The 25,131-nt window shown below is 36.0% G+C and overlaps 1 protein-coding gene across 2 annotated transcripts in view; it reads right to left on the minus strand.

Moving 5' to 3' along the window:
- Positions 1-4,814: 4,814 nt before the first annotated feature.
- LOC150096656 (uncharacterized) overlaps positions 4,815-25,131 on the minus strand; it is a 56,991-nt gene continuing 36,674 nt past the window's right edge. For both annotated transcript variants that reach the window (XM_090408330.1, XM_090408329.1), the window contains exon 4: positions 4,815-6,326. In XM_090408330.1, the coding sequence (XP_090264456.1) occupies positions 6,252-6,326 (75 nt within the window). In that variant the 3' untranslated portion in view covers positions 4,815-6,251. The remainder of the gene's footprint in view (positions 6,327-25,131) is intronic.

A 25,131-nucleotide genomic window follows, 5' to 3' on the forward strand; every position in this document is an offset into this window, starting at 1 on the left:
TGCACCCAGTTGGGTATCTACCTGGATACTGAACGAACGAGGATGGGCTGGCAATCTGGGATTTAGCCGACCAAATTATATTGTTATTGGCTTAAACCAAATACAAAATGATAGTACATACAACATGACAAAATTTCATGCTGGCTGGGGCATCGCCTGGTTAAACAAGGCCCCCATCGTTTTCGCCAGGGAACCAGGGTGAACAGTGAAAAGTCAGCTATTGAAACAAATTTCAAAACACACCAACTCAACATCACCAGCGTTAAAGATCACTACTAACAACATAAGAAGCCTGAATGGCAAAGAAATGGAGCTAGCTAAGGAATTAGATAAGTACCAGATTGACATAATAGGGGTGACTGAAACAAAAAAGACAAAAACTGGTAAGATCTTCCTGAGCAATAAATACAAAATGTTATATTCAAGCAATGACAGTCAAGGAAAAGAAGGAGTAGCCATAGTATTCAACACAAAATATGAGTCTAATCTTCTTGAGGGGCAGGCAGTCTCAAGTAGAGTAATGTGGGCAAATATGAGAATGGGGAACTGGACAATGAGACTTATTTGTGCCTATGGTCCCACAGAAAGTTCTACTAAGGTAGAAGTGGAGGAATTTTTTGATGCTTTAGAAAAAGCAACTGATACAATGAAAAAGGAAAAGTTGGTCCTTGTTGGGGATCTAAATAGCAGAGTAGGAAATAATTGTGAGACATACAAAAATATTTTGGGAAAATTTGGAGAAAAGAGCAAAGCTAATAATAATGGCAAATAGCTGTTGGATTTCTGCTCAGGAGATGGACTAGTTATTACTAACACCATGTTCCAACATAAAAATGTGCACAAAGTCACATGGAGAGAAGAGGCAAGAAATAAGAAAAGTCTGATTGACTATGTTATTGTTGATAGTGATGTTTTCTCCCTGGTGCAGGACACCAGTGTACACAGGATTTGAAATTGGAAATGATCACTATTTAGTCTTGAGCAGGATAAAATTGAATTTCATACTGAAAAGAATAACATGTAAGAAAGTTTTAAAGCGAATAAAAGTTGAGCAGCTCTCAGATGTGAACTGTAGACTAAAATACACAAAGATTATTGAAGAAACAATGAAAGAGTTTCAAAATAGGAACCAAACCTTGAAGAAAACCCTGATTGATTCAGCCAGAGAAGCATGTGGTGAGGTTGTCTGCAAGAATAGAAAAATCATAACTCCATGGTGGACACAGGAAGTTAAAGAGGCAGTGAAGGAAAAGAAGAAAGCATATCAAAAGTTTCTGGCAAATAAGTCAGCTTGTGCTCTTAGAGAATACAGAGACAAATGTAAGAAAGCTAAACACTGTAAAACTAGCTAAACAAAAGCCATGGGAGAACTTTGGCAAGAACATAGAAAATAAATATCAAGAAGGTGGCAAAATATTCTGGAGGTTGTTGAAGAAGTTTAGAAATGGAGAAAAGAGTGCTGCAAAAGGAGTTAAAGATGATACAGGTGACATGAAAACTGGAGAAAAAGTATGGAGTAATTACATCGAAAAATTGCTTAATGAAACAATAGTGATAGCACAGTGGTAAAAAACACTCAACAGGCATACAGTCAAGAATACATATCTATACTTGAAGTAGAAAAAGTCAAAGGCTTGAAATGTGGAAAGGCAGCAAGAGTAGATGATATTCGACCAGAAACTCTAAAGTCTGGTGGTATAAAAGTCTTACAGTGGCTGCACTGGATAGTTCAGAAGGCCTGGACAGAGGGACGAATTCCCGATGAGTGGAGTAGAGCTCTCATAGTACTGATATATAAAAAGGAAAATAAAACTGAATGTGAGAATTACAGGAGGTACTTCCCTACTGAGTGTTCCTGGTAAGATTTATGCAAGTATACTTGAGAGAAGAATTGTGGAAGAAAAGCTTGGCGAAGAACAAGCTGGATTCAGGCCAAATATAGGCTGTCAGGATCAGATCTTCACTTTACGACAAATAGTTGAGATATCATGGTAATATAACAAAGATCTGTATTTAAGTTTTGTCGATTTGGAAAAGGCATATGACTAGGTGCCAATAGAGAAGCTATTCAATATGCTATTGAATTCATTTCAATAGCATATTGAATAAAAACAAAAACATTTCAGCTACTTAGGCACGATGTTTAGTGAAGACAGTAAATTAAATATGGAAATAAACAACATAATCAACAAAGCTGGTATGGTAGGAAGTCAATTGAATAAATTCATATGGAATAAGAGATAAATTAGTCAGACACTAAATTAGCTGTATACAAGACAGTTTTAACTTAGGATCTGAGAGCTGGGTTAGAAGTAAAACACTTGACCAAAGATATCAGAATCTTGAGAAAGATTAGAGGCATGAACAGATGGCATCAATGGCAATATCATATTAAAAGCCAAGATATTAGGAAAGAACTTGACATTGTCAGTATCCAGGAATGCATTAGCAGAGCTAATCTCAGATGGTATGGTCACTTAAACAGGTGTCACTTAGCTCGCGACAACATAGTATTTTAATAGGTGATCCACCGAATGTTCGTTACTTGTATTCTATTCCTATCTGTTTGTAACACTGAAGATGTACTATTCATTTTAGTAAGAAATATCTACCTTATTTATTAATTAAAGTTATTACTATGGACTTACGTGTTGTTTTTAATAAAAATACTCTTGATGTTTTTTTAATAATATGGCTTTTTTCTATATGGAAAATACTTGTTTATTAATTTAGCTCTCAGCATCTCCACAGGTCTAGCTGCCACTGATGAGTTTAATATAGGTTGAAACCAGTCTGTATAGCAATCCTCCCATAATACATGGCAACTAACACCTCTAAAGTTGGTAGGAGGGCGATGTGCATTAGAAGATGCTGAGGCAAATTGAGGTGATGTCAAGGAAGAAAGCTTCCATCTACAAGTAGCCTAGTACTGAAGATATTTTGTGCACATATTCCATGCATGGAAGCTGGGCAAGAGCGTGGTTGACAAGGGTGTTAGAGCTAGGTTTTTTACTTGGAGAGTGGTGAATGAGTAAAATAAGCTTCCAGAGTCTGCTGTGGGTGCTTTGACCGTGAATGAGTTCAAGGCAGGGTATGATAGATACTGTGTGAATGTTGAATAGTTGTTCTTGACATGATGTTAGGGCCTCCCTCGATGAGTCTGTCGACTCCTTGGAGTTTCCTGGAACAATAATAATACTTCTTTCTTCACACTTGGATGAAGGATTAGAACAAGAATATAATTCCTTGTCTAGTATAATTTACTTTCTGTTCAATCAGAAAATAAAAAAAACTTCCTATAATCATATACCTATTGATCAAATCTTGTGTCACTACTATTATGCAGTAGCACTATGTTACTTTCTTTTTACTCTGTGGAATTCTGTTTTTACCTTTGAATGAAGAATGCAAAGGTATAAGATGTTATATATTTTATAGTGTAATAAATAATTTCAGGTATTGTAGATTAAGTTTCATTGCCTCCTCAGTTACTTTTTTCATGCTATTTGATAGTGGTGAAGTGGAATTATTTTTATTAACCATGCTACCAGCCAGGACGTATATATATATATATGTCCAAGTTTCCATGGATGTGAAGTGCATATTAAAATTGTAATACCATTGATATTACATTGAAAGATATGATGGATACGAAGCATATGAAGATGAGTATTTGATCCATAATGGCTGGTAAGGTGGTTAATGGTAATGTTTTTTTTTTTTTTTTTTTTTTTCAGAAAAAATTTAATACTGAAAATAAAAAAAACATTTAATTTTTAAGTTTCTAGAAAAGTGTGTATGCTTCACTTCTCCAATTTTTTATATGGCAGTCTTGCCCAGAAATGTCTGGCCAAGGAATTAAAGAAGAAATCAACTATCATATGACTAAATGTCACTTTAGCAAATATTTTGAAATTTAGGGATAATTTTGGTATTTTATGGTAGGTTCAGTATTTCAGGAAATATTTCAAATATAAATGTAAAAATATTTTAAGACTGAAAATTTTGACTTCAATAGATTGAATGAATGGGCAGATAAGTGAAACTATCAGTTCAATGTTGCAAAGTGCAAGGTTTTTGAAATTTGGTAAGCAACAATGGGATGCAAAGTATACACTTGGTGGGGAAACTTTAAAGGAGTAGAGGAGATAGAGATCTGAGAATGGTGGAGGACAAGAACCTGAAATTTAGGGGCTACATTGCACAAGTTGTGAAGTAGTCACATTGGATAATCGCAATGATGCATAATCTCTTTATTTCTGCAAACATGCAGAAATAAAGAGATTATGATGTGATTGTATAAAGCCTTGATCAGGCCTTATATGGATTATTATGCACAGATTTGGTCACCAGGTTTTCATGAAAGTATAGGAGGTGAGGGGGGGGGGGAATATGTTAGAAAGGCTCCAGAGAAGATTCAAAAGGTGGTCAGTGAAATGCGACATATCAGGACAGACCAAGAGAACGTAAATTGCAGTCTTGTGAATAGGAGGGATATGACTGAGACGTAAGATAGGACTGTTCTATTGATATGGAAGAGATTTTTCATAGAATGAGAAAGGAAGTGTAGAACAAGAGGCCATCTGTGGAGACTAAGGAGGGTGTGAGGAGCAGATTCTTTACATGGAGAGCGGTTGGTAAGTGTGATGCATTGTCTGAGTGTTGTGAATGTAAATACATTCAATCAGTTTAAGGCACTGTTGGATGAGCTTTGTGTGTGATAGTGTGCATCTCCCATAGTGAATCTGATTCCATGGAGGTCAGATGTTAATAATAATGATAATAAATAAGCATGACCTGTTCAAGAACAGAAATCAAACAAAGATAGAAATATTTATTTACCTGATTTTTGATGAGACAATTTTGCTATAGCAAATTACAAACTAGTTTGTTGCATTAACTATGAAATGAATTTTTCAGGTGAACATATGGTACAAGTCTTAGTTTATTATTATTTATTTTGTGCAGTGAGGATTTTCTTCCACACTTATCTTCATATTTACATACAGGCATACCTGAATTTCCCTCTTAAGCTATGATTTATTTCTAGCAAACTTACAACTTTACAAATGCCAATATTAACATATAAAAACTAATTAAAAAAAAAATTTGCACTTTTCACCTTATTCATACTTACCAATCATTTAAACCTCATATCCTTTCCTTCCTTTCTATCCTAACATATGAGTATTCCAAACAACTGTCAATAACTTTTATATGCTAGAAATCCACATATAAACAAATAAATTTTTTCCCTAATCATGAAGTGCTATGAAGTAGTAGAAAGGCTACATTTATAATGCAACACTGGGATATATCTAAAAAGTGAAAAATGTGTACAAGGCATTCCAGCAGCAGCATCTTACCAGTTAATGGCAAGACTATCAAGATCTTAAAGGGGGAAAAAACAAACATTTACTGGACATATGACATTTCCCATAATGATATGAAGTTGTATCTACAAAATTGTAACTGAAAATGTGCACACAGATCTGAAGGAACAATCATAAAAGTTGCTGAGCATCTCCCCATGAATCATAAATTTTCATTTGGCCATGAACATCTTTGAAAAAATTAACATGTCTTCTGCATCATGGAGCTTTACAATAAAATAGTTCTTTCCCCAGACCACAAGATCTCTAATATTCTTCTTGTGGAGTACTGCAAATCATTCTCTATTGTCTTAAGAGATATCCCAGTCAAAAAGTGTCAAATAGGACACAAAAGGGATGACACATGAGATGGAATAATTTGAAATTACTTACTATAATTCCATTTCTCTTAATCAAACATTACTGTTGGAAACAGTTTTAGCATAAGTATCAAACCCATTCCATTCATGGGTGGAAATAACATGAAGATATTCATTTGTAGATACTTTGTATTGTACCAATGTATAAGATTTTCTTCTTAATCAAAAGATTGCACATTATGTAGAAAGCTGCAATTTTTAGAGCAGTTTTTTAGCAATCTAACTCTTAAAATGTTATTTAAAAAACCTACAAGTCTTACATCAAGAATGAATTTTATATATAAAATTCCATCAAACCTGAGTTCAAAGTAATAGCATTTTCCTCTTGTGCTATACATTTGTATCAAAACTCAAAGATAACAGTATTAATCATTCAAATATGGCAGTTAATAACACAGTATTAAAAATTTGATATATATGCAAAAATTATATATATACACATATGCAAAAATTATACTGCTGTTAAATAACTTCAAGTAATGAGAAGAAAAATTTCATCTTAGCCAGCTCTGAAGGAACGTAAAGATAAACCACCACTCAAGAAATACAAGATAGCGTTTGCTAGACCCAATATCTGAAAGAACATATTTCTGAGTTAGCATACATACATATTCTAATTATTAGATTAGTGTTTACTGTAAATTTAGCAGACATGAAAAAACATGAACAAGTTTCCAACAAACACCTTAAAACAAATTTGTTAGTGCACTACATGCTACTAGATTCACTGAAGAAATTATATGATTGAACACACATCTTTGTAAAATACCTGTATCAACATTAGACAGCACATGAAGGTATCCCTCCTGGGTACCTGGATTTTTCATTTTGCAGAATATGCAAACTGGTGAGAACACGAGTCTTATACTGCTATTTAAAAAAAAAAAAAAAACCATATTGCTTATATCTTTGGCAAAAGTGGTGGTGATTTGCTGTTCATTTTTTTCTAGTATTAAGTTAGTCCCAGACTGATTGTGGGTCAACTTTTTATTTTTACTCACACTGAGCAGACCCATTTGGTCGTGTTTAAGTACTTACTCATTTAGTCATACAGTCAATCAGTTAACATTATGGTTAAATGTTAACTGATTGAGTTCAGGTTGACAAGGATGCCTACCTTCTCCTAGATTGTTCAGTACCTATGCTGAGGATATCATACATGTAGCACTGGATGAGCTTAAGACTGGATTTAGGATGCATAGTAGATTTACCAATCATCTCAGGTATGCTGATGATAGCCTTCTCCTTTGTAATCAGAAGGAAGAACAAATCGTTGACAAAGTTAAGGAGATCAATAAGAACGGAGGACTTCATCTCAATTTTAGTAAGATAAAGATTATGGTTCTCAAAGGAAATACAAGGAAGCTCCTGAGAAACAAGTGTACCTTAATGGAAAAAGAATTAAGGAAGTCAGCAAGTTCAAGTACCTGGGATCTGTTATTAATGTTAAGAAGATTAGAAATGGCTAAAACAACAGATCAGACTTTTCTAAAATCTGGAAGGATGGATTTATCTCCACAGGAACAAAGTCGAAGATTCTGGATGTGGCTATTTTTCAACAGCAGATTATGGATGGAAGACTTGGAACTTAAAGAAGTTGGATAGGACAAGATAGCTGCTTTTGAGGTCTGATGTTACAGAAAACTGCTGAGGATATACTGAAACATGGATAAACAGATGGGTGATAGAAAGCATCAGTAGAACTTTAAGGCTCCTTAAGATATTGACAGAAGAAAGTTTAAATACTTTGGACACACTGAAAAGATGGAAGGGGCCTTCTCAAGGCAGTAATAAAGTGTGTTCAGGAAAAAGAGAAAGGGGTAGATCCTCAATGAGACAGATGAGGAGTGATTGATTATAACTTTCACTATTCTGAAATAGGAATATTTCAAGGGTTCTTGAATCATACAGTATAACTTTTGCAACTTTAAAATTTAATTCATTTGCCTCATCACTAGATAGATGAGAAATTATAGAGAAAATCCAGATATGCAAATCATTTGGGAGAGATGTCAAGTTCATGAACTCTTGACAGAGCATTTATCTCACCTTCTGTTAATCACTAACGTGAAGATTGAACCCATTTTTTTATGCAGTTCAGATTATCGTTATTTCCTTCAATTTTTCATATTTTTGGTGTAGAGTAAAGGTAATGTCTAAAATGCTATCTTCCCATGGGTCATTAAAGTTTGTCTAAAAAAATTCCGTTTCTAAAAATTAGTTATTAAACTTAATCCTTCTGATATTAAGTTTTAATATTACTTCAGATAAGATATGGTAATGACGTTTTTATCATCTGGAATTGCAAAGATCAAGAATTACAATCATTTAAAAAAAAAATCTACGTGACTGTAAAAAGTTTTATTATTATTAACATCTGACCTCTATGGAGTCAAACTCATCATGGGAGGTACACACACACACACACACTGCTTATCCAACTGTCCTTTAAACTGATTCAATGTGTCTACATTCACAACACACACCCAGGCAATGAATTCCACTCACCAACCACTTTTCACACAAAGAACCTACTTTTCAGTCCTCTGCTCACACCCTCCTTATACAATTTTATAGTGATGGCCCCTTGTTCTATCCCCTCTCCCATTCTGTGAAAAATCTCTTCCATGTCAACCCAATAACAACCCCCTGACTAGCTTATATATCTCAATCATACCCCCCCCCCCCTCCTCCTATTCATGAGGTTCTGCAACTTACATTTTCTCAATCTGTCCTTGTACTCCACATTCCAAAGACCACTGACCACCTTTGTGAATCTTTTCTGGACCATTTCCAACATATCCTTGTCAATGAAAACCCAGCAACTAAATCTGTGCACAATAATCCACAATTCATAATCGACTATTGAAAAATATAAACTAAAGATTGCTCTTCTCATTGATTATAATACAAAAATAACCTGAATTATCAAAACATTTGTCTCCACTCCTTCAAATGAAGAGAAAATAAGCAGAATTCAGATGTGGATGAGTCGCAGTAAACTAAGATCTGCTGAGAATCATGCAACTTTTAAACTTGACAAAATCCATGAACAATTATTATTACAAGCACTCCAAGGAGTCCTTAGACTCATTGAGAGAGGCCCTAAACATCATGTCAAGAACTATTCAGCATTTGCACAGTATGGCACCCACAACAGACTGGCAGCTTATTCCACTCATTCACCACTCTCCAACTAAAAAACCTAGCTCTAACACCCTTACTAACTACACTCTTGCTCAGTTTCCATGGATGGCCACTAATTCTCTCATCACTACATTGAAAATTTTTTAAAAATCTCTCAGTAATTTGAATGCCAATCATATTGCCCCTTTTCCGCCTATCAATCAGTTTTTGTAACCCACAAATCTTCAATCTGTTCTTATAAGGTTCATTCCATAGACCAACTACCATCTTGTCACTTACCTCTGGATCCTCTCTACCTCCTTCCCATCATCAAGAAACCCTGGCAACGTAGTCCAGATGGGGGTCTTATCAAGAGTCAATAAAGAGTTATAATAACCTGCTTTTCTCTGCTCGTCCAAGTATTCTTCACTAACCAAGTGATCTAATGAGCTAAACTTTAGGGGCACATATAGCAAAATCCACTAACGTATCTGCTACCACTCCCAAGTCTTTGGCTTCGTCAATTTCCTGGAGTACAGTTCCACCAATGTGGTAAACTGCTGATAATCTTTTCACCCCAAAATGCATAACCTTACACTTTACCACAAACTGACATCCTTTCTCCTTAGGCTGCATCTACCAATCTATCCAAATCATCCTGCAAAATTTTGACATCACATGTATTCACTATTGCTCTACCCAGCTTTGCATCATCAGCAAATAACTGAACAATTCCTCTCAGACCTTTCCTATATCGTTACTGAACAAATTAAATAGTGGTCCAAGAACAGAATCCTGTGGCACACCACTAGTCACAGGCCTTCTTGTGGACTCTACTCCTGAATAACTACTCTCTGATCTCTCCATCAATCACTCTCCTATCCATCTCACCAACCTTATATCCATCCCCATATGCTGCAGTTTACTGATTAGAATTTCATGTGATATCCTGTCAAAGACCTCTGCAAAGTTCAGCAGTATCACTGTAAACCCATTACCTTTATCCAACTCAGCTGTCACTGTGTTATAAAACATGAGCAAGTTACTGAGGCATGACTTCCCCTTCACAAAACCATGCTACTGCCCCCCCCCCTTTCCACTTATTCATTCCTGTATTTTGCTCTTACCAACTTTTTTCAATACTTTGACAACAACTCCTGATATGCTGATCAGTCAGTAGTTTGCAACAGCAGTCTTGGAGCCTCCTCTATGCAATGGAACTATTTTCTTCTCTGAAAGAAAAGGGGCCCTTTTTGGAGTGAAAAGATTATCAGCAGTATACCACATTGGTAGAACTGTACTCCAGGAAATTGGCAAAGCCAGAGACTGGCTTTGTCAATTTTGATACATCTAACTGGTATGCATCAAGTTCCACAACGATTTACTTTGACAAAACAAGCAGATCAGTTTGAAACATTTCTGAACTCTTAGTTATATTTAGTTTATTATACCTCAAATCAGGACTGAGTCAATATCAAACTGATACTAGTCATCTGATTCATTAGAACACCATAAAATTACTATGCTGAAACATTCACAAATATGAACACTAATTTAAGACAAGTGTTATCTCTTAAACCTCAATTGCAAATGGTAGTTTATCCATTCCCAAATTGGGAAATTTTGCTTGGTAACTGCATTAAGTGGTTTTGTGTGTTAGTTCAATAGTGTTAACTTGAAATTAGATACACATACTACAGTAACAATAGAAATCTTATCTGCATGTTTTATGATCTGTTGTATTCAGGGTTCCATAGAGTATTTTCATACTGAAGATGCTCTGATATATAAAATGAAACGATTGTCTAAATGATTAAAATTTTACTGTAATTTAATTATAGATTCTAAGCATCATTTCATATGAAATTAAATGTAATTTTAATGAAATCAAGTTATTTTTACCCTATCCTTTGACATAAGAAAAAAAAAAATTTTTTTTTCTTGCATTAAATTGATTCCAAGAAAAATATAAATTTTCTTGGAGGCAATTTTTATTGAACACATGCACAGGATTTTTATAAATGAAATTTTTAAAATTAATCAGTTTATTTTCAGATTTTCCAATATACAATTTCTTATTTGTATTTTCAGACAAACCAATTTTTTAGGATAACAGGCACCTGCTTTAGGCTGAATCCACAAATGATTTTTGTATGCTTTATGAATACATGTAGTGGAATATATATCCAAACTCACCTTATTTTTTTCATTTCATATTCATTTCTTCTATAAAAAAAATTCCTCAAATTAATTGAACAGCTGACTGAAGTCCCAAAAAATTATGTGAAGACCAAATAAACATTTCATAAACATTTGAAATTTTTTATGAGAGATACTCTTAGTTGTTCACTATAAAGCAGAATTAATTCTATTCTGTTATCTTCATCTTTTCAAGTTGAAGATGGCCTTTTGAAAATAAAACTGCAGTTTTATTATCAGTGTATTATCAACTGATCTTGAAATTATCAAGTTGGGTGAGGACTACTTAATGAAGTTTTAATACTACCAAAATACAATCCTGTTACTTCCAGGAAGAAAGACCATGCCCTCTCCCACTCTTTTTTGCCAACCAGGACCAGCTCTCTTCATGGGTTAACTCGCATCTAATCTGTCCTACTATAAGCACATCAGATTAGACTGCCTCCAAAAAGCTTGGTATTCTTTTTGTTTCAACAAAGACTTCTTGCTCAACTCCTGAAATACCATCCCACATTTGGGATGGTACACCCAAGATCTCTCTCAGAATGCTTGATTTTATTCAGAAGTGAGCATATGATTAATCTGACGACTAATTCTTTACTGCAGTGTTTTCCAAACTTTTCATGTTGATGACACACTTTTTAGACAAACATAATTTCGCAGTACAGTAATTCCGTCTGATGTGCCTCTCATGAGTCAATTGGCCTGATCAGATGTAGTTTAAGTATATGCTTTTACAATTATATTTGTATAACTTTTAGAAGGTTTATTTAAAAATCTCTTCCTGTTCATCCAATACCAGGTTAATAAAAATTCACTATTTACAGTAAGTGATTAATCTCTTACTCGTTTTAAAACTGATCCCATCATTACTATAACAAGCAACTCCTTTTGATAAGATCAAAATATCATATAACTCCTTTAAAGGTTGCGTGATATAGTTAGACCATACTCTTGTCTTGAGGGCATGACACAGTCTATTAGCAAATTAGGGGTTAAACTTGTTTGACGACACAACCTATCTCATGAAAATCTTTCATTTTTATTAAAAATATATAATACAGTATGATCGAATAAAAAACACATCAAGTGAGCTGAAATTATTCTCTCTTCTTAATTTTTCAATGTATTTAATATAGGGAAAACAGATTTCATAGCTTGCTTGTTGAATTTTTTTGATCATACTGTATTTTTATATATAATAAAATATACAAAATAAAAATATATAATATATTTATTTCCAAGATTAATGTCGTTATAAGAAATAGAAAGAAATATACAAAGAAATATACATTACATACAATTGTATGTAATGTATATATAATATAAATAAAGAAATATAAATTAATCCATGTAATTTATATATGCAAACATACAAAATATTAGTTAGTTGAGACCAAAGGTTTATAAAAAACACTTTTTTTTTTAAGAAATATAATCTTAATTGTAGTTTTTCATACATAAAAAAAGAAAGTTATTTCGATGTCAATAGTTTCATAAAATCTAATTGATTCGTCTGACGGCATAATGTCTTTTTCTTGTCATGCAAAATTTCTTCATAGCAAGCTAATGATTTTTTTATTCCTTGTCTTGTGGGTACAATTCGTTCCTCGTTAGAATCTATGCCCTCCAAAATCCGTAAACCTTTCTTTTATGATTGTTCTTACTGTGGATTCCAAAGTAGATCGAACTACTTTGCTAGCTCACAAATTTTTATTCTGCCTTCAAAATCTTTAATAATGTTGAATTTTGTTTCCAAAAGTCAATGTTTTTCTTTTCTTGCTAGCTGTAGAAGAATCGGACTTGCTTCTTTTGGACGACATCATTATTTTTTATGTGATAAAATTTTTATCAAGAACATAACATTAAACAATTGCAAAGTTTGTAGACTATAAAAATCGTGTATGAATGGAGACCACGCGAAACACGTTAGTGCTTGTTCACAGCATGTGCAATACTGGCGAATGCGGCCGGCGCCAGAAAGATATGACTAGTGGTGAGGCGTGAAGTGGGATGGGAATACGTACATATAAGAAACCACGTAACTCCGGATTTGCATAAGTCGGGGTATGAGTGTAATAGAATTTTAATGATATATGAGCTTCATGGGATGAACACAGCTTTTCAATATTTGGTGGAATAGTAAATAAAGACACTCGCATTTCGTCATCAAGCATTCTTAAGCTTCCACGTTTCAATGTCTTCAAGTTTGTCATCATTGAAAAGGATACTTCACACATGTATGTAGTGGAAAACTGCAAAAGATTTTTAAACACTTTTTTTACCAATGTTTGGATGCATTTTTGAAACACTAATCCAAAAGTTGTCTAAATCACCATCTTCTTACATCATTAACAGACTTCGATCATTTTTTATTTCAGCTAATTCTTCAATAAGAAAGTTAATCGTTGCAGTTGAAAAAAATGGATTTCTGATGCAATCATAGTTTGGAGCTCTGCTTTACTGACTCCCTCCAGCTGTTTTCCCCAAAGCACTCTGTTGCTGCATAATGACTTCTATAAAAATTTCCATGAGTAACTACTCCTTTGAACTAGCCACTACTCTCTTCACTTTCCTCTGATCATAACATTGAGTTGGATGAAAGAAATGGTTACTCAGCCATTTCCTTCTGGACTTTGCAAAGGTATCTGACAGGATTCCACATGGAACTTTGTTGCAAGCAGCTGCTGGTCAGCACCCATATACAGTTTAACTCCAAGTTCATTGAACCCATTTCTCATTCTCTGCACCTCTGTTTTTTTTTTGTAATCATCATGAGAAGGAAGGCAATATCAGGAAGGGAATATGATAGATTTTCAACCTTCAGGTCTTCAAGTTCTTTCTTTTCTTCTTATTAGCTACTTGTCATGTCATAAGACTTCGGGGGGGGGAGGGGGTATTATATATTTTTTTTAAAAAAAAGCATTGGAGAAGTTGCTCAAGGACAGAATTCAGGACTGGATAGACAGGAATATGACACTTTATAAGGAGCAACATGGTTTTGTGAATGGTAGGTCTTCCCTTAATGGTATGCTTACTTTTATAATAAAGTGACAATTGAGTTGGATGAAAGAAATGGTTACTCAGCCATTTCCTTCTGGACTTTGCAAAGGTATCTGACAGGATTCCACATGGAACTTTGTTGCATAAATTGGAACAGACTGGGATATATGAAGCCAGTGATTTGGATAAGAGTAGTTGATAAACCAATATCAAAGAATGGTGTATAGGGAAGATGAGTACAGAAGATAACAGGTGATTAGTAGACTGCTGCAGGACTTAGTACTTCACCCTCTGCTGTTCTTTTACATCAGTGATGTAGGACATTATGTAAGGTAAATATTCAGTTGCTTGCTGATGATGCAAAGCTGGAAAGAGCTATAGTCAATGAAGATAATGCAGATATTGTTCAAGATGACAAATAACCCAGCAATATGATCAACAGAAAAATGACTATCATTTTAATGTGGTCAAATAAAAGGTCATTTGGAATGCAGACATCAACATCACAAGTTTTATATTATATTAATGGAATACTATATAGTATATATACTATATATTAATACTTTATACTATATTAATGGAATTAAACTGCAGGAAATTGAGGTCAGATTTGGAATTATATCAGAAGGAGTTGAAGTTGAGAGGATATACTGCAATAATGGCCAAAAAGCACATCAGATTACTTGGCTGTTGTACTAACAAGAAGGGATTAGGAGGTTATTATTCTCTTTTATGACTTTAATAAGGCCACATTCGGACTACTACATGATCTGGCAATCTGGATTCCATAGAGATGAAGTGCTGGAGAAGGTCCAGAGGTGGGTAATCAAGATTGTGCTGGGTTATGGAATGCTCTTTATGAGCACAGATTGTATCTGTGGGCTTGAAAAACTATCTAATAGGCAAAAAAGAAGACTTTTCAATACATTGCAGCAAGGGAGATGGGTGGGATCACCACTGGAAATTGCATAAAGGTGGAATTATGCAAGGTTCAGTTAAGACTTGATTTTTTTTGTTTACAAGATGGTGAGCACGTGGAGTGTATTGCCAGAGATGATTTTGAGTGATTTGAGAGTGCAAGTTCAAGGAGGGGAATATGATAAGTATTGTGTCAACAATGACTATATTATAGTATGGCTATCTCCATAGCGTCAGAAGACTCATTATGGGGAACTATCCATTATACACACAATACTCATACCTTTCCTTAAATTCATTCACTGTCAGTACACTACTTCTCACAGTCCATTCCACTCATTTAACACTCTTCAAGCACATTCTACTCTTACACAATTTCCAGTAGCAATATCCTAGTTCTCTCTATTCACTGTGTATTAAAAAAAATAAGATGTCTTATAGAGCCCTTTCAATATCTATCATGTCCAATTTTTCCACCTATCAACTACTTTGCAACCCACACCTTTCCTATCCTCATAGAAAACATTCCATAGACCTATCACAGGTTTGATCATTAGTCTTTGCATCCTCTCCTGATCTCAAAGAAACATCAGGTGACCAAATCTGTGCACAGTAGTCAAAGAAGATGACCAAATCATAGTCTTAAGAGGGATAATAACCTATCTTTACTTGTGTTTTTCAACATTCAAGTAATATTATTATTATTACCCCAAGACCTCATATGGAGTCAAAGACTCATCTTGGAGGTCCTTTTATCACATACACAGCTCATCATACCATGCCTTGAACACATTCAAACTCCTTGCAGACACAACACTCTCAGGCAAGGCATTCCAATCATTCACAACTCTGCATGAAAAAACCTGCCTCTCACTCCCCTACTCACACCCTCTTTATACAGTTTCCAGGGATTACCTTTGGTTCTCCCCCGATCTCCCACTATTTTCTGTAGAACCTCTCCAGCATTGATAACTTTTAGGTCTTAATAACTTGTAGATCTCTATCATATCTCCCCTCTTCCTCCTGTCCACCAGACCCTGCAAGTTGCATCTTCTCAATCTTTCCTCATACTCGACATTCCAGAGGTCAGAATATCTTAGTCAAATGCCTTTGGACCGTTTCCAACATCTCTTCATCCTTCTGAAAACCAGGTGACCAAATCTGGACACAATAGTCCATGTGTGGCCTGATCAAAACTTATACAACAGAACAAGAATCTCCCTACTTCTACACATCAATGTCCTCAGCATCATTCCCAAAAGCTTTCGTGTTGTCTTCACAATTCTAGCTATGTGTCCCCTAAATTTCAGATCCTTATCCATTATCACCCACAGATCTCTTATTTCTTCCACCTCCACCAATATATCCTCACCAAGCATAAATTCTGCATCCTATCTTTGTTTTCCAAATTTTAAAACCTTACATTTTGTAACATTGAACTTGCATCTCCATTTCCATGCCCAATCACTCGATTTATTCAAATCTTCTTGTAAGGCCACAACATCTTTACAACTCTTCATGGTTCGTCCCAACTTTGCATCATCTGCAAATAACTGAATATATCGTTAATATACAAATTAAACAGTAATGGCCCCAAAACAGACCCCTCTGGCACTCGACTACTGACTTTCCTTTTCCTGGATATCGCTCCCTCATACACAACTTGTTGATACCTATCAGATAGCCAGTCTCCAATCCAATGCACTAATCTAATATTCAACCCCATCTACTCTAGTTTGACTATCAATTTATTATGAGGTACTCTATCAAAAGCCTTTACAAAATCCAAGTATATTACTGTGCATTCTTCTCCTCTTTCCAAGGAAGCAGTCACTTTATTGTAATAAGTAAGTAGATTACTAAAACATGACCTCCCAAATCCATGCTGTCCATCAAAGATAATACCATTGCTGTCAACCCACCTCTGGATCCTAGTTCTCACAAGCTTCTCCAACAACTTAAATACAACACCTGACACACAGATAGGCTATAGTTTGATGCTTGAGTTCGCTCACCTCCTTTATGAAGTGGCACAATCTCTTGACCGAGTGCAAGACTCGTATTAAAATAATATATCAAGACAGGTACATTCCTTCAGAATACGTGGTGATATATTATCAAGTCCCACAGTCTTATTAACATCTAGTTTACTCAACTCCCCATACACCTCTTGCTCACTTACAGTCAGTCTCTCCTCCCCATCATCTACTGCTCTCAATCTCTCCATGAAGTCACATCCACAAGATTGAAAGACCTTTATGAATTGCTCATTAAGTATCTCCACCACACATTCTGCAACAACTGTCTCTTTATACCATTTTCTCCTATCAATGTCATCCTTCAATAATCATTCTTTTGCTGGCTACATATCGAAAGAACTCCTTAGGATTCTTTTTGACTTTATTAGCTAACTGCTGTTCATACCTCTCTTAAGCTACCCTCACCAACCAAGTCACCCTCCTTGCCTGGTCTTTGTAGACCTCAAGGAATAGGTTATTTCCACTTCTCTTATGCTACCTTCACAATGCCCTCTTTCTCTGTATCACATGCTTAATCTCTTTATTCATCCATCTCACACCTTTAGTCCTTTGAGCTATTTTTTCAACTTTTACTGTATGCCCTTCAACTTTCTGTTCACTATCATTCCTAAGTCCCTAGATTCACTTTCCTGCAATTCACTACCATAAAGCTGATGCACTGTATGTTACCTTTTCAATCTGAAGTGCATAGACTTACATTTAATATTAGATTGACTACCACTATCCTTTGCACACAATTCCAGTTTATTTAAATCATCCTGCAGGATATCTACATCAACTATTGCCCTCTGCAATTTTGCATCATCAACACACAACTGAACATCTCCCCTTTAAAATCATTCCTATATCATTAATAGACAAATTAAAGAAAGCAATGGCCTTAGTACAGAGCCCTGAGGCAGCATTCCACTAGTCACCCTCATTCTCCTAGATTCCATTCCATCATATACTACTCTGGTGTATGTCAGTCACCCCCCCCCACCAGTTTCTCACCATCCATGCCACCAGTTTCATATTCACTGGCATTTGCTCCAACTTTTGTATAGTTTTCCCATGTAGCAGTATCATGGTGTAGTCATTTTCCTTATCTAATTCTGATATCCTCTATCCTATCCTTCTCATCCATCTAGGACAGGTTGAGTCCCCTCCTAATGAGGGGGTTACTGGCGTATTAATGCAGCCAGTTCACCACTCCTCTGCTCCATCCCCTAAGGGCGATATTCATGACTATATCCATGTGTGTTCACCGGGCTGGTTTGCAGGATGAAAACCCCCAGATAGACTGGGGGGGGGGGGGGGAAACCATGCTTTCCACGCCCAAGTCTGGCTAACTTGGCTATGGCTGAGAAAGATCCTTAAGCTCCTCACATTGTCAACAGGAATTGAACCTAGGACACTCCTTCCCCAGGAGTATGGTTGCAAAGCGCATAGCCACTAGGTTAACTGTGCAAACATTCTGCTATCAATGTTATAAAATGTGAGTAAATTACTAAAGCAGGACCCATGTTTTACAAAACCATGCTATACACCATAGAATATCACATTCCTGTCCACTCATTGCTGGATTTTGCTTTAATTTTCTAATACGTTAACCGCTATTCTTGAGATTAATTGATGTGCAAGTTCCGTTTCTCTCTTAGAGCCACTTTTATGTAACGTAATTTCTTGCCTGCATTCCATTCCCTTGGAACTTTGTCAGCGCTGCAACTCGGATTAAACAAGTTTAGAGACACTGTCAGCTCTTTCACATTCATGCAACTGCAATCATGTAGCACAGACCAACATGCCATCCAGTCCCACTTCCACATTCATGCTGAAGTTTTTCAATATTTTTCAATATCACACTGAAAAATATCCTATTCATTTACCTCAATTCTCACTTCAGCAACTGTAAATTCTATCTAGAATTTACAGTTACTGATACACTGTTACAAAGTGATCAGTCAACAACAACTATTTCTTCTGCTTCTGTCACTTTCTTACCATCAACACAGAGTCAAGTAATCCTTCAATAATCATTTTTACTCTTACTTGCAACATAGCAAAAAAAAAAAAAAAAAAAAAACACCCTTAGATTTACTTTTGCCTGCTTAGCTAATTTTCTGTCAATCTGACTTGGCCTTTTTTTTTTTTATATCATACTAGTCAGCCTTTATACAAAGTAAAGACAAATACAAATTTTACTGGTAACCAAACTTTCATGGAAGTAAATTTAATAGATGTAAACTGTTAGCCTAAGTATCAAAAGGCATCCTTTAGTACATTAATAACAGAACACTGCCCAGGCAAAGAGAGCTGTGTTCATAGAGATCACTGTGAAAAATAAGTTTAAAATTAAAAATTGTGTGGCGTTAACAATAATTAGTTTTTTTAAATATTGTTATATGATAGTTGTGACTGATATGAGGGCTGGTGGAAAGTAAGCAGTGGTGAGGTGCAAGACTGGATATACAAGGTAGTGAAAATGTGATTTGCATAAATGGCACTGAAAAATTAATTTAAGATATGAAAGCAGAGCAGGCAAAGATGAGGCAAGAGATTAAACTTATGAGGAATGAGCTGAGAAGAATTACAGATTTACATGGGAAAAAATGGGATGAAAGATTTGAAAGAAATATCAAATGATTTCAGAGTGGCAATGTATGGAGATTCGATAAGAGGTATGGTGAATGAAAAGGTGCACAAGGTCTGTTTTCCAGGAGGTAAAATGAGCAGGGAGATTGAGGCATTGGATAAGAGAAGTACACAAACAAAAGAGTTGGTAGCTGACATTAACAATTTTACTGTTAACAAGAAGAATGTAAGGAGGGATGTCATGAGGCTGTTAAGGAGAATGAAAGATAAGTGGTAGGTAAGGTAGTCAGCATGCTGCCCAGGATGATAATGAGTTGAGAAGGCAAGCAAAGATTATGAATGGTATGCTAGTAGAGTTGTGTGAGAAGAAGGAAGTTCATTTTGTGAATGCATGGGATGAATTTGAGGGGCAGATAGAGCTATAAAAGAAGTGGGCTATATTTGAATTTGGTATGAGTAAGTTGGAGAAACTGTTGTTGCAAGAGAGAATAACTGAAGTGAATGTAACACCTGAGGAAGCAAGAGGTGTTGTGGAAGAGCAAGAGAGTAAAGGTAGGCAAGTTTAAATGGAGAGGTGAGGGAAGAGAATAAGAAAGAAGGAACACAGAGTGGACAAGGAAATGGGAGAGGTCAGGATGGATAGGGAGACATTGTGTGAAAAGTGTAGATGATGGTTTCAATAACAGATGTGTGAGTGCACAAGAAAGGTTTAAGACAGTCAAAGATGTGAGGGTGATATTTAGGTCTGGGGAGGGGATGTACTAGCAGTGATGATAGACAGGAATGGACAGGCAAGAGTGTAGATGAGGCATGTCTGAGAAGAGGGGCAAGTTATAGAAACAGAAATCAACTATTGTATGTTTACAAATGCTAGAAATATTGAAAATAAGGGGAATGAAATTGTAGCACTGTTAGTTCATTTGTCCAAAAATTGTTGGTACAAGTGAGACATGGTTGAATGAGGATGACATTCTAACAGGAATAGAGATGGAGGGATATGTAGTCTTTTACAAAGAGAAAGGAGGAGTGTTATTGACAATGGTAGAGGAGTTGTGCCCATCTAGGATGAAGATTCAAGGAGCAAATATTGACAGTGGTTTTGAAACAGTACTGTATGAAGTGAAGGTGGACAGGATGAAATGTTTAGTAGGGTGTTGCTATAGACTTGGTAATGTGGCAGGCAGTGAGAAGGAAATGTTTAGACAGTCTAGCTATCAGTTTGTAGAAGAGTTATGTCTGAAAAGTGGTGTTGGTGAGACTTGTTATAGAAACAGAAATGAGCTAGTGTGCATGTTTACACGCTAGCTCATAATAGGTGATCATTATGGGCAATTTCAATTATGGTAATATATAGACTGGAATGAAGAGACTGCATCAGGAACCAAAGAGAATGAATTTGAGTTTTTAAGAGATAACTACCTTAAGCAGTGTGTAACAGAGGCCACACGTGGATCAAGGGTCTTGGATTTGATTATTGCTTCAGAAGATATTGTTGAAAATGAAGTGTCACATCTTCCTCCAGTTGGTGAAAGTGACCATGAAGTGATCACTTGGATAGTGGTCAATCATATCAAGACCTTTGTGAAGATAATGTTGGTCAGTGAAAATGGGAGAATGATAACCACTGAGAATATAGCAGAACTGTTAAATCAGTAATTGATTAAAGTATTTCATTTTTGTGATTGTACCATAATACAGAACTTGAGAGCAGTGGGAATGAAGGAGGAACCACTGATGGTGAGCGAGCAGGAGGTATTATCAGGAATTGAGTAAACTTTATGTAACAAGGCTATGGGACTTGATAGTATATCACCACATGTCTTGAGAGAATGTTCCAGAATAACAGCTTTAACACACATTTTTAACCTTATATTAGCCCAGGTCCCAAAAGAATGGAAAGATGGAAAAATTGCTCATTTTCATTAAGGAGGTGATAAGACTAAAGCTTTGGATTATAGCCCACTCCACTTGTCTGGAATTGTGATTAAGGCGTTGGAAAAGCTAGTGAGGACAAGGATTCAGAACTAGGTAGACAGCAGTAGAATTCTCTTTAATGGACAGCATGGGTTTGCTGAAGGAATGAGTAGAAGTAGCATGGCATAATGATCAGCATGCATTTCTTTTGGAAAAACTGAAAATTAACTACCATCTGGCTGATGAAGAATTAATATCTGAAAAGGTTAGTTGATTTGTTTTTCTCATCTTCCAATGTAAATTTGATACTCTTTCTGAGACAAACAGTGTCAGATGAACCATTCCATATTGCAAAAATATCAACCACATCTGTACTGTATCACAGTTTAAGAGAATGTTGTTAAGAAGTTGGTGCTTTTAAAATTAACTCTTTTACTGAATTTTATTTAGTGTTTTATTTTTAATATACAGAGAATGTCCTTTGATACTTAAGAAGAAATTGTACATATATTAAATCTACTTCCATGCAAATGAGCAACTAATTTCTATAAACTCAACAGCTTATGTGCCTATTTTGAAGCAGTCAGCCTTCTTGCCTTCACTTTGTTCTGTTCACGAGTTTATTGATCACATTTTTCTTTTATATTCTCTCCATAACCACACATGAACATGGTTAGGTAATCTGATACTGCTCTCAAACAATCCCTGACCACTTCCCATGCACTACTGACATTCTTTCCTTACTTCTTAAACCATCACACTGCTCTATGCTGCCTCCTAAGAACTCTGTTGTTCAACATCAACCTTTTGACAGAATTCCACACATTGAGTAACCTCTGAACAAGACTGCATGGTCACTTTCTCCAATTGGAGGCAGAAAGTCTGCCTTACTTATGAGTACATCTGATGCTAATACCAGAAAAGGTACTCTCAAACCCTTGTCCCCCACCATGACATGCAGTTTCAGGTAACTATCCCTTAGCAACAGCATAAATTTCACTTTCATCTTGGCATACCCCCTTTCCTTCCTCTACTCCATGTTCTCCATATATTCGGGAAAGTTTTGAAGTTCATTCACCCCCCCCCCATAATATATCCTGATACTCAAATGAACCACCTCCCTGAGGTCTCATATCCTCTATTTTTGTTGGCTGAAGTTCTTCAGCTTTCATCAGCAATACCCCCCCCTCCTCACTTTCTGGTCTTATTCCTCTATCCTCTTTGAAAATACAGTGCGCTTTACATTCTTCATCATCAGAGGTCTCATTGATAAATTCCAAGAGCGAGAAGGTTAAATAAGGTAGGTGTGAAATGGATGAATAAAAGAGATTAAGCATGCGATACAGAGAAAAAAAAGGCATTATGAAAGCAACATAAGAGACGTGGAAATAACCAATTCCATGACGACTACAAAGACCAGGCAGGGCAGGTGACTTGGTTGGTGAGGATAGCTAAAGACAGGTATGAACAGCAGTTAGCAAAAAGAATCCTAAGGAGTTCTTTCGATATGCAGCCAGCAAAAGAAAAAAATGATTATGGAAGGATGACATTGATTGGATTTAATGAGCAGTTCATAAAAGGTCTTTCAATCTTGTGAATATGACTTCATTGAGAGATTCAGAGCAGTTGATGATGGGGAGGAGAGACTGACTGTAAGTGAGCAAGAGGTGTATGGGGAATTGAGCAAACTAGCTGTAAATAAGGCTGTGGAACTTGATAATATATCACCACATATTTTGAAGGAATGTGCCAGGGAGTTGACGCTGGCCTTGACATTTTTTTAATACGAGTCTTGCACGGGGTCAAGTTCCTAAGGAGTGCAAGGAGGGCAAGATTGTGCCACTTCATACAGGAGGTAATAGAACTCAAGCATCAAACTATAGGATTATCTGTGAGTCAGGTGTTGTAGTTAAATTGTTGGAGAAGCTTGTGAGAACTAGGATTCAAAATTCAGTTGACAACAATAGTATATTTCATGTACAGCATGGATTTACTAAGGAGGGTCATGTTTTGGTAATCTACTTACTTATTACACAATAAGGTGACTGCTTCCATGGACAGAGGAGAAGGATACACAGTAATATACTTAGATTTTGCAAAGACTTTTGATAATTACCACATGATAAGATATTGATAGTCAAACTGGAGTGGATGGGGTTGGACATTAGATTGGTGCATTGAATTGGAGACTGGCTATCTGATAGGCATCAACAAGTTGTGTATGGGGAGCGATATCCAGGAGAAGGAAAGTTATTAGTGGTGTACCTCGAGGGTCTGTTTTAGGGCCATTGCTGTTTAACTTGTATATTAAAAGATATTGGTAAAGATTTGGAAAGATATTCAGTTGTTTCAGATGATGCACAGTTGGGGAGAACCATGAAGAGTAGAGAAGATGTAGCCTTACAAGAAGACTTGAATAAATTGAGTGATTGGGCACAGGAATGAGAGTTCAATGTTGCAAAATATAAGATTTTAAAATTTGGAAAACAAAAATGGGATGCAGAATTTATGCTTGGTGAGGATATATTGTCAGAAGTGGAGGAAATAAGATATCTGGGGATGATAGTGGATAAGGATCTGAAATTTAGGGGACACATAGCCAAAATTGTGAAGACAACACAAAGGCTTCTGCAAATGATGCAGAGGACACTGACTTGTAGAAGTAGGGAGATTCTTGTTCAATTGTATAAGGCTTTGATTAGGCCACACATGGACTATTGTGCCCAGATTTGGTCACGTGGTTTTCAGAAGGATGAAGAGATGTTGGAAAGGGTCCAAAGGCGACTGCCTAAGGTAGTTTCTAACCTCTGGAATGTCAGAGTATGAGGAAAGATTGAGAAGATGCAACTTGCAGAGTCTGGTGGACAGGAGGAAGAGGGGGGGAGATATGATAGAGGCCTACAAGTTATTAAGGGGTTGTTACAGGATCAATGCTAGAGAAGTTCTACAGAAAATAATGGGAGATCAGGGGAAAACTAGAGGTCATCCCTGGAAACTGTATAAAAAGGGTGTGAGTAGGGGAGTGAGAAGCAGGTTTTTTTTCATGCAGAATTGTGAATGATTGGAATGCCGTGCCCGAGAGTTTGGTGTCTGCAGAGAATTTGAGTATGTTTAAAGCACAGTATGATGAGCTGTGTGTTTGATGAAATGACCTCCTAGATGAGTCTGGCTCCATAGGGGGTCTTGGGTAATAATCATCATCATACATATCAAGGATTTAGGCCTAGTATGGCCTGTTCCGGCCTTAGAAGTCATCGTTGAATCGTTTAAGAGGACGTCCTGGTTTTCTTTTTCCTAATGGCTTGTACTTTAAGGCTTGTTTTGGTAATCTTTCTGTTTTCATTCTTTGAATGTGTTCCATCCATTTATGTTTATATTTTTTAATTTTTTCAATTACTGGTTCTTGGTTTAATTCTTTCATAATATCTTCGTTATCTTCGTTTCTTGTGTGATCAAATAGGGTATACTTTGCAGTTTTTCTCATAAACTTCATTTCTGCTGTTGTTAATCTTTGTTTGTCTTTTTGTTTTATTGTCCAGATTTCGCTTCCATACATTAAGACCGGTAGGGCTAATGTATTGTATACTTTTAGCCTGGTTTGTTTTT

This window comes from Typopeltis vanoorti, chromosome 18 (genome assembly GCF_054136105.1).
Source record: "Typopeltis vanoorti isolate ZY-2024b chromosome 18, IOZ_Tvanoo_1.0, whole genome shotgun sequence".
Classification (NCBI taxonomy): Eukaryota; Metazoa; Arthropoda; class Arachnida; order Uropygi; family Thelyphonidae; genus Typopeltis; species Typopeltis vanoorti.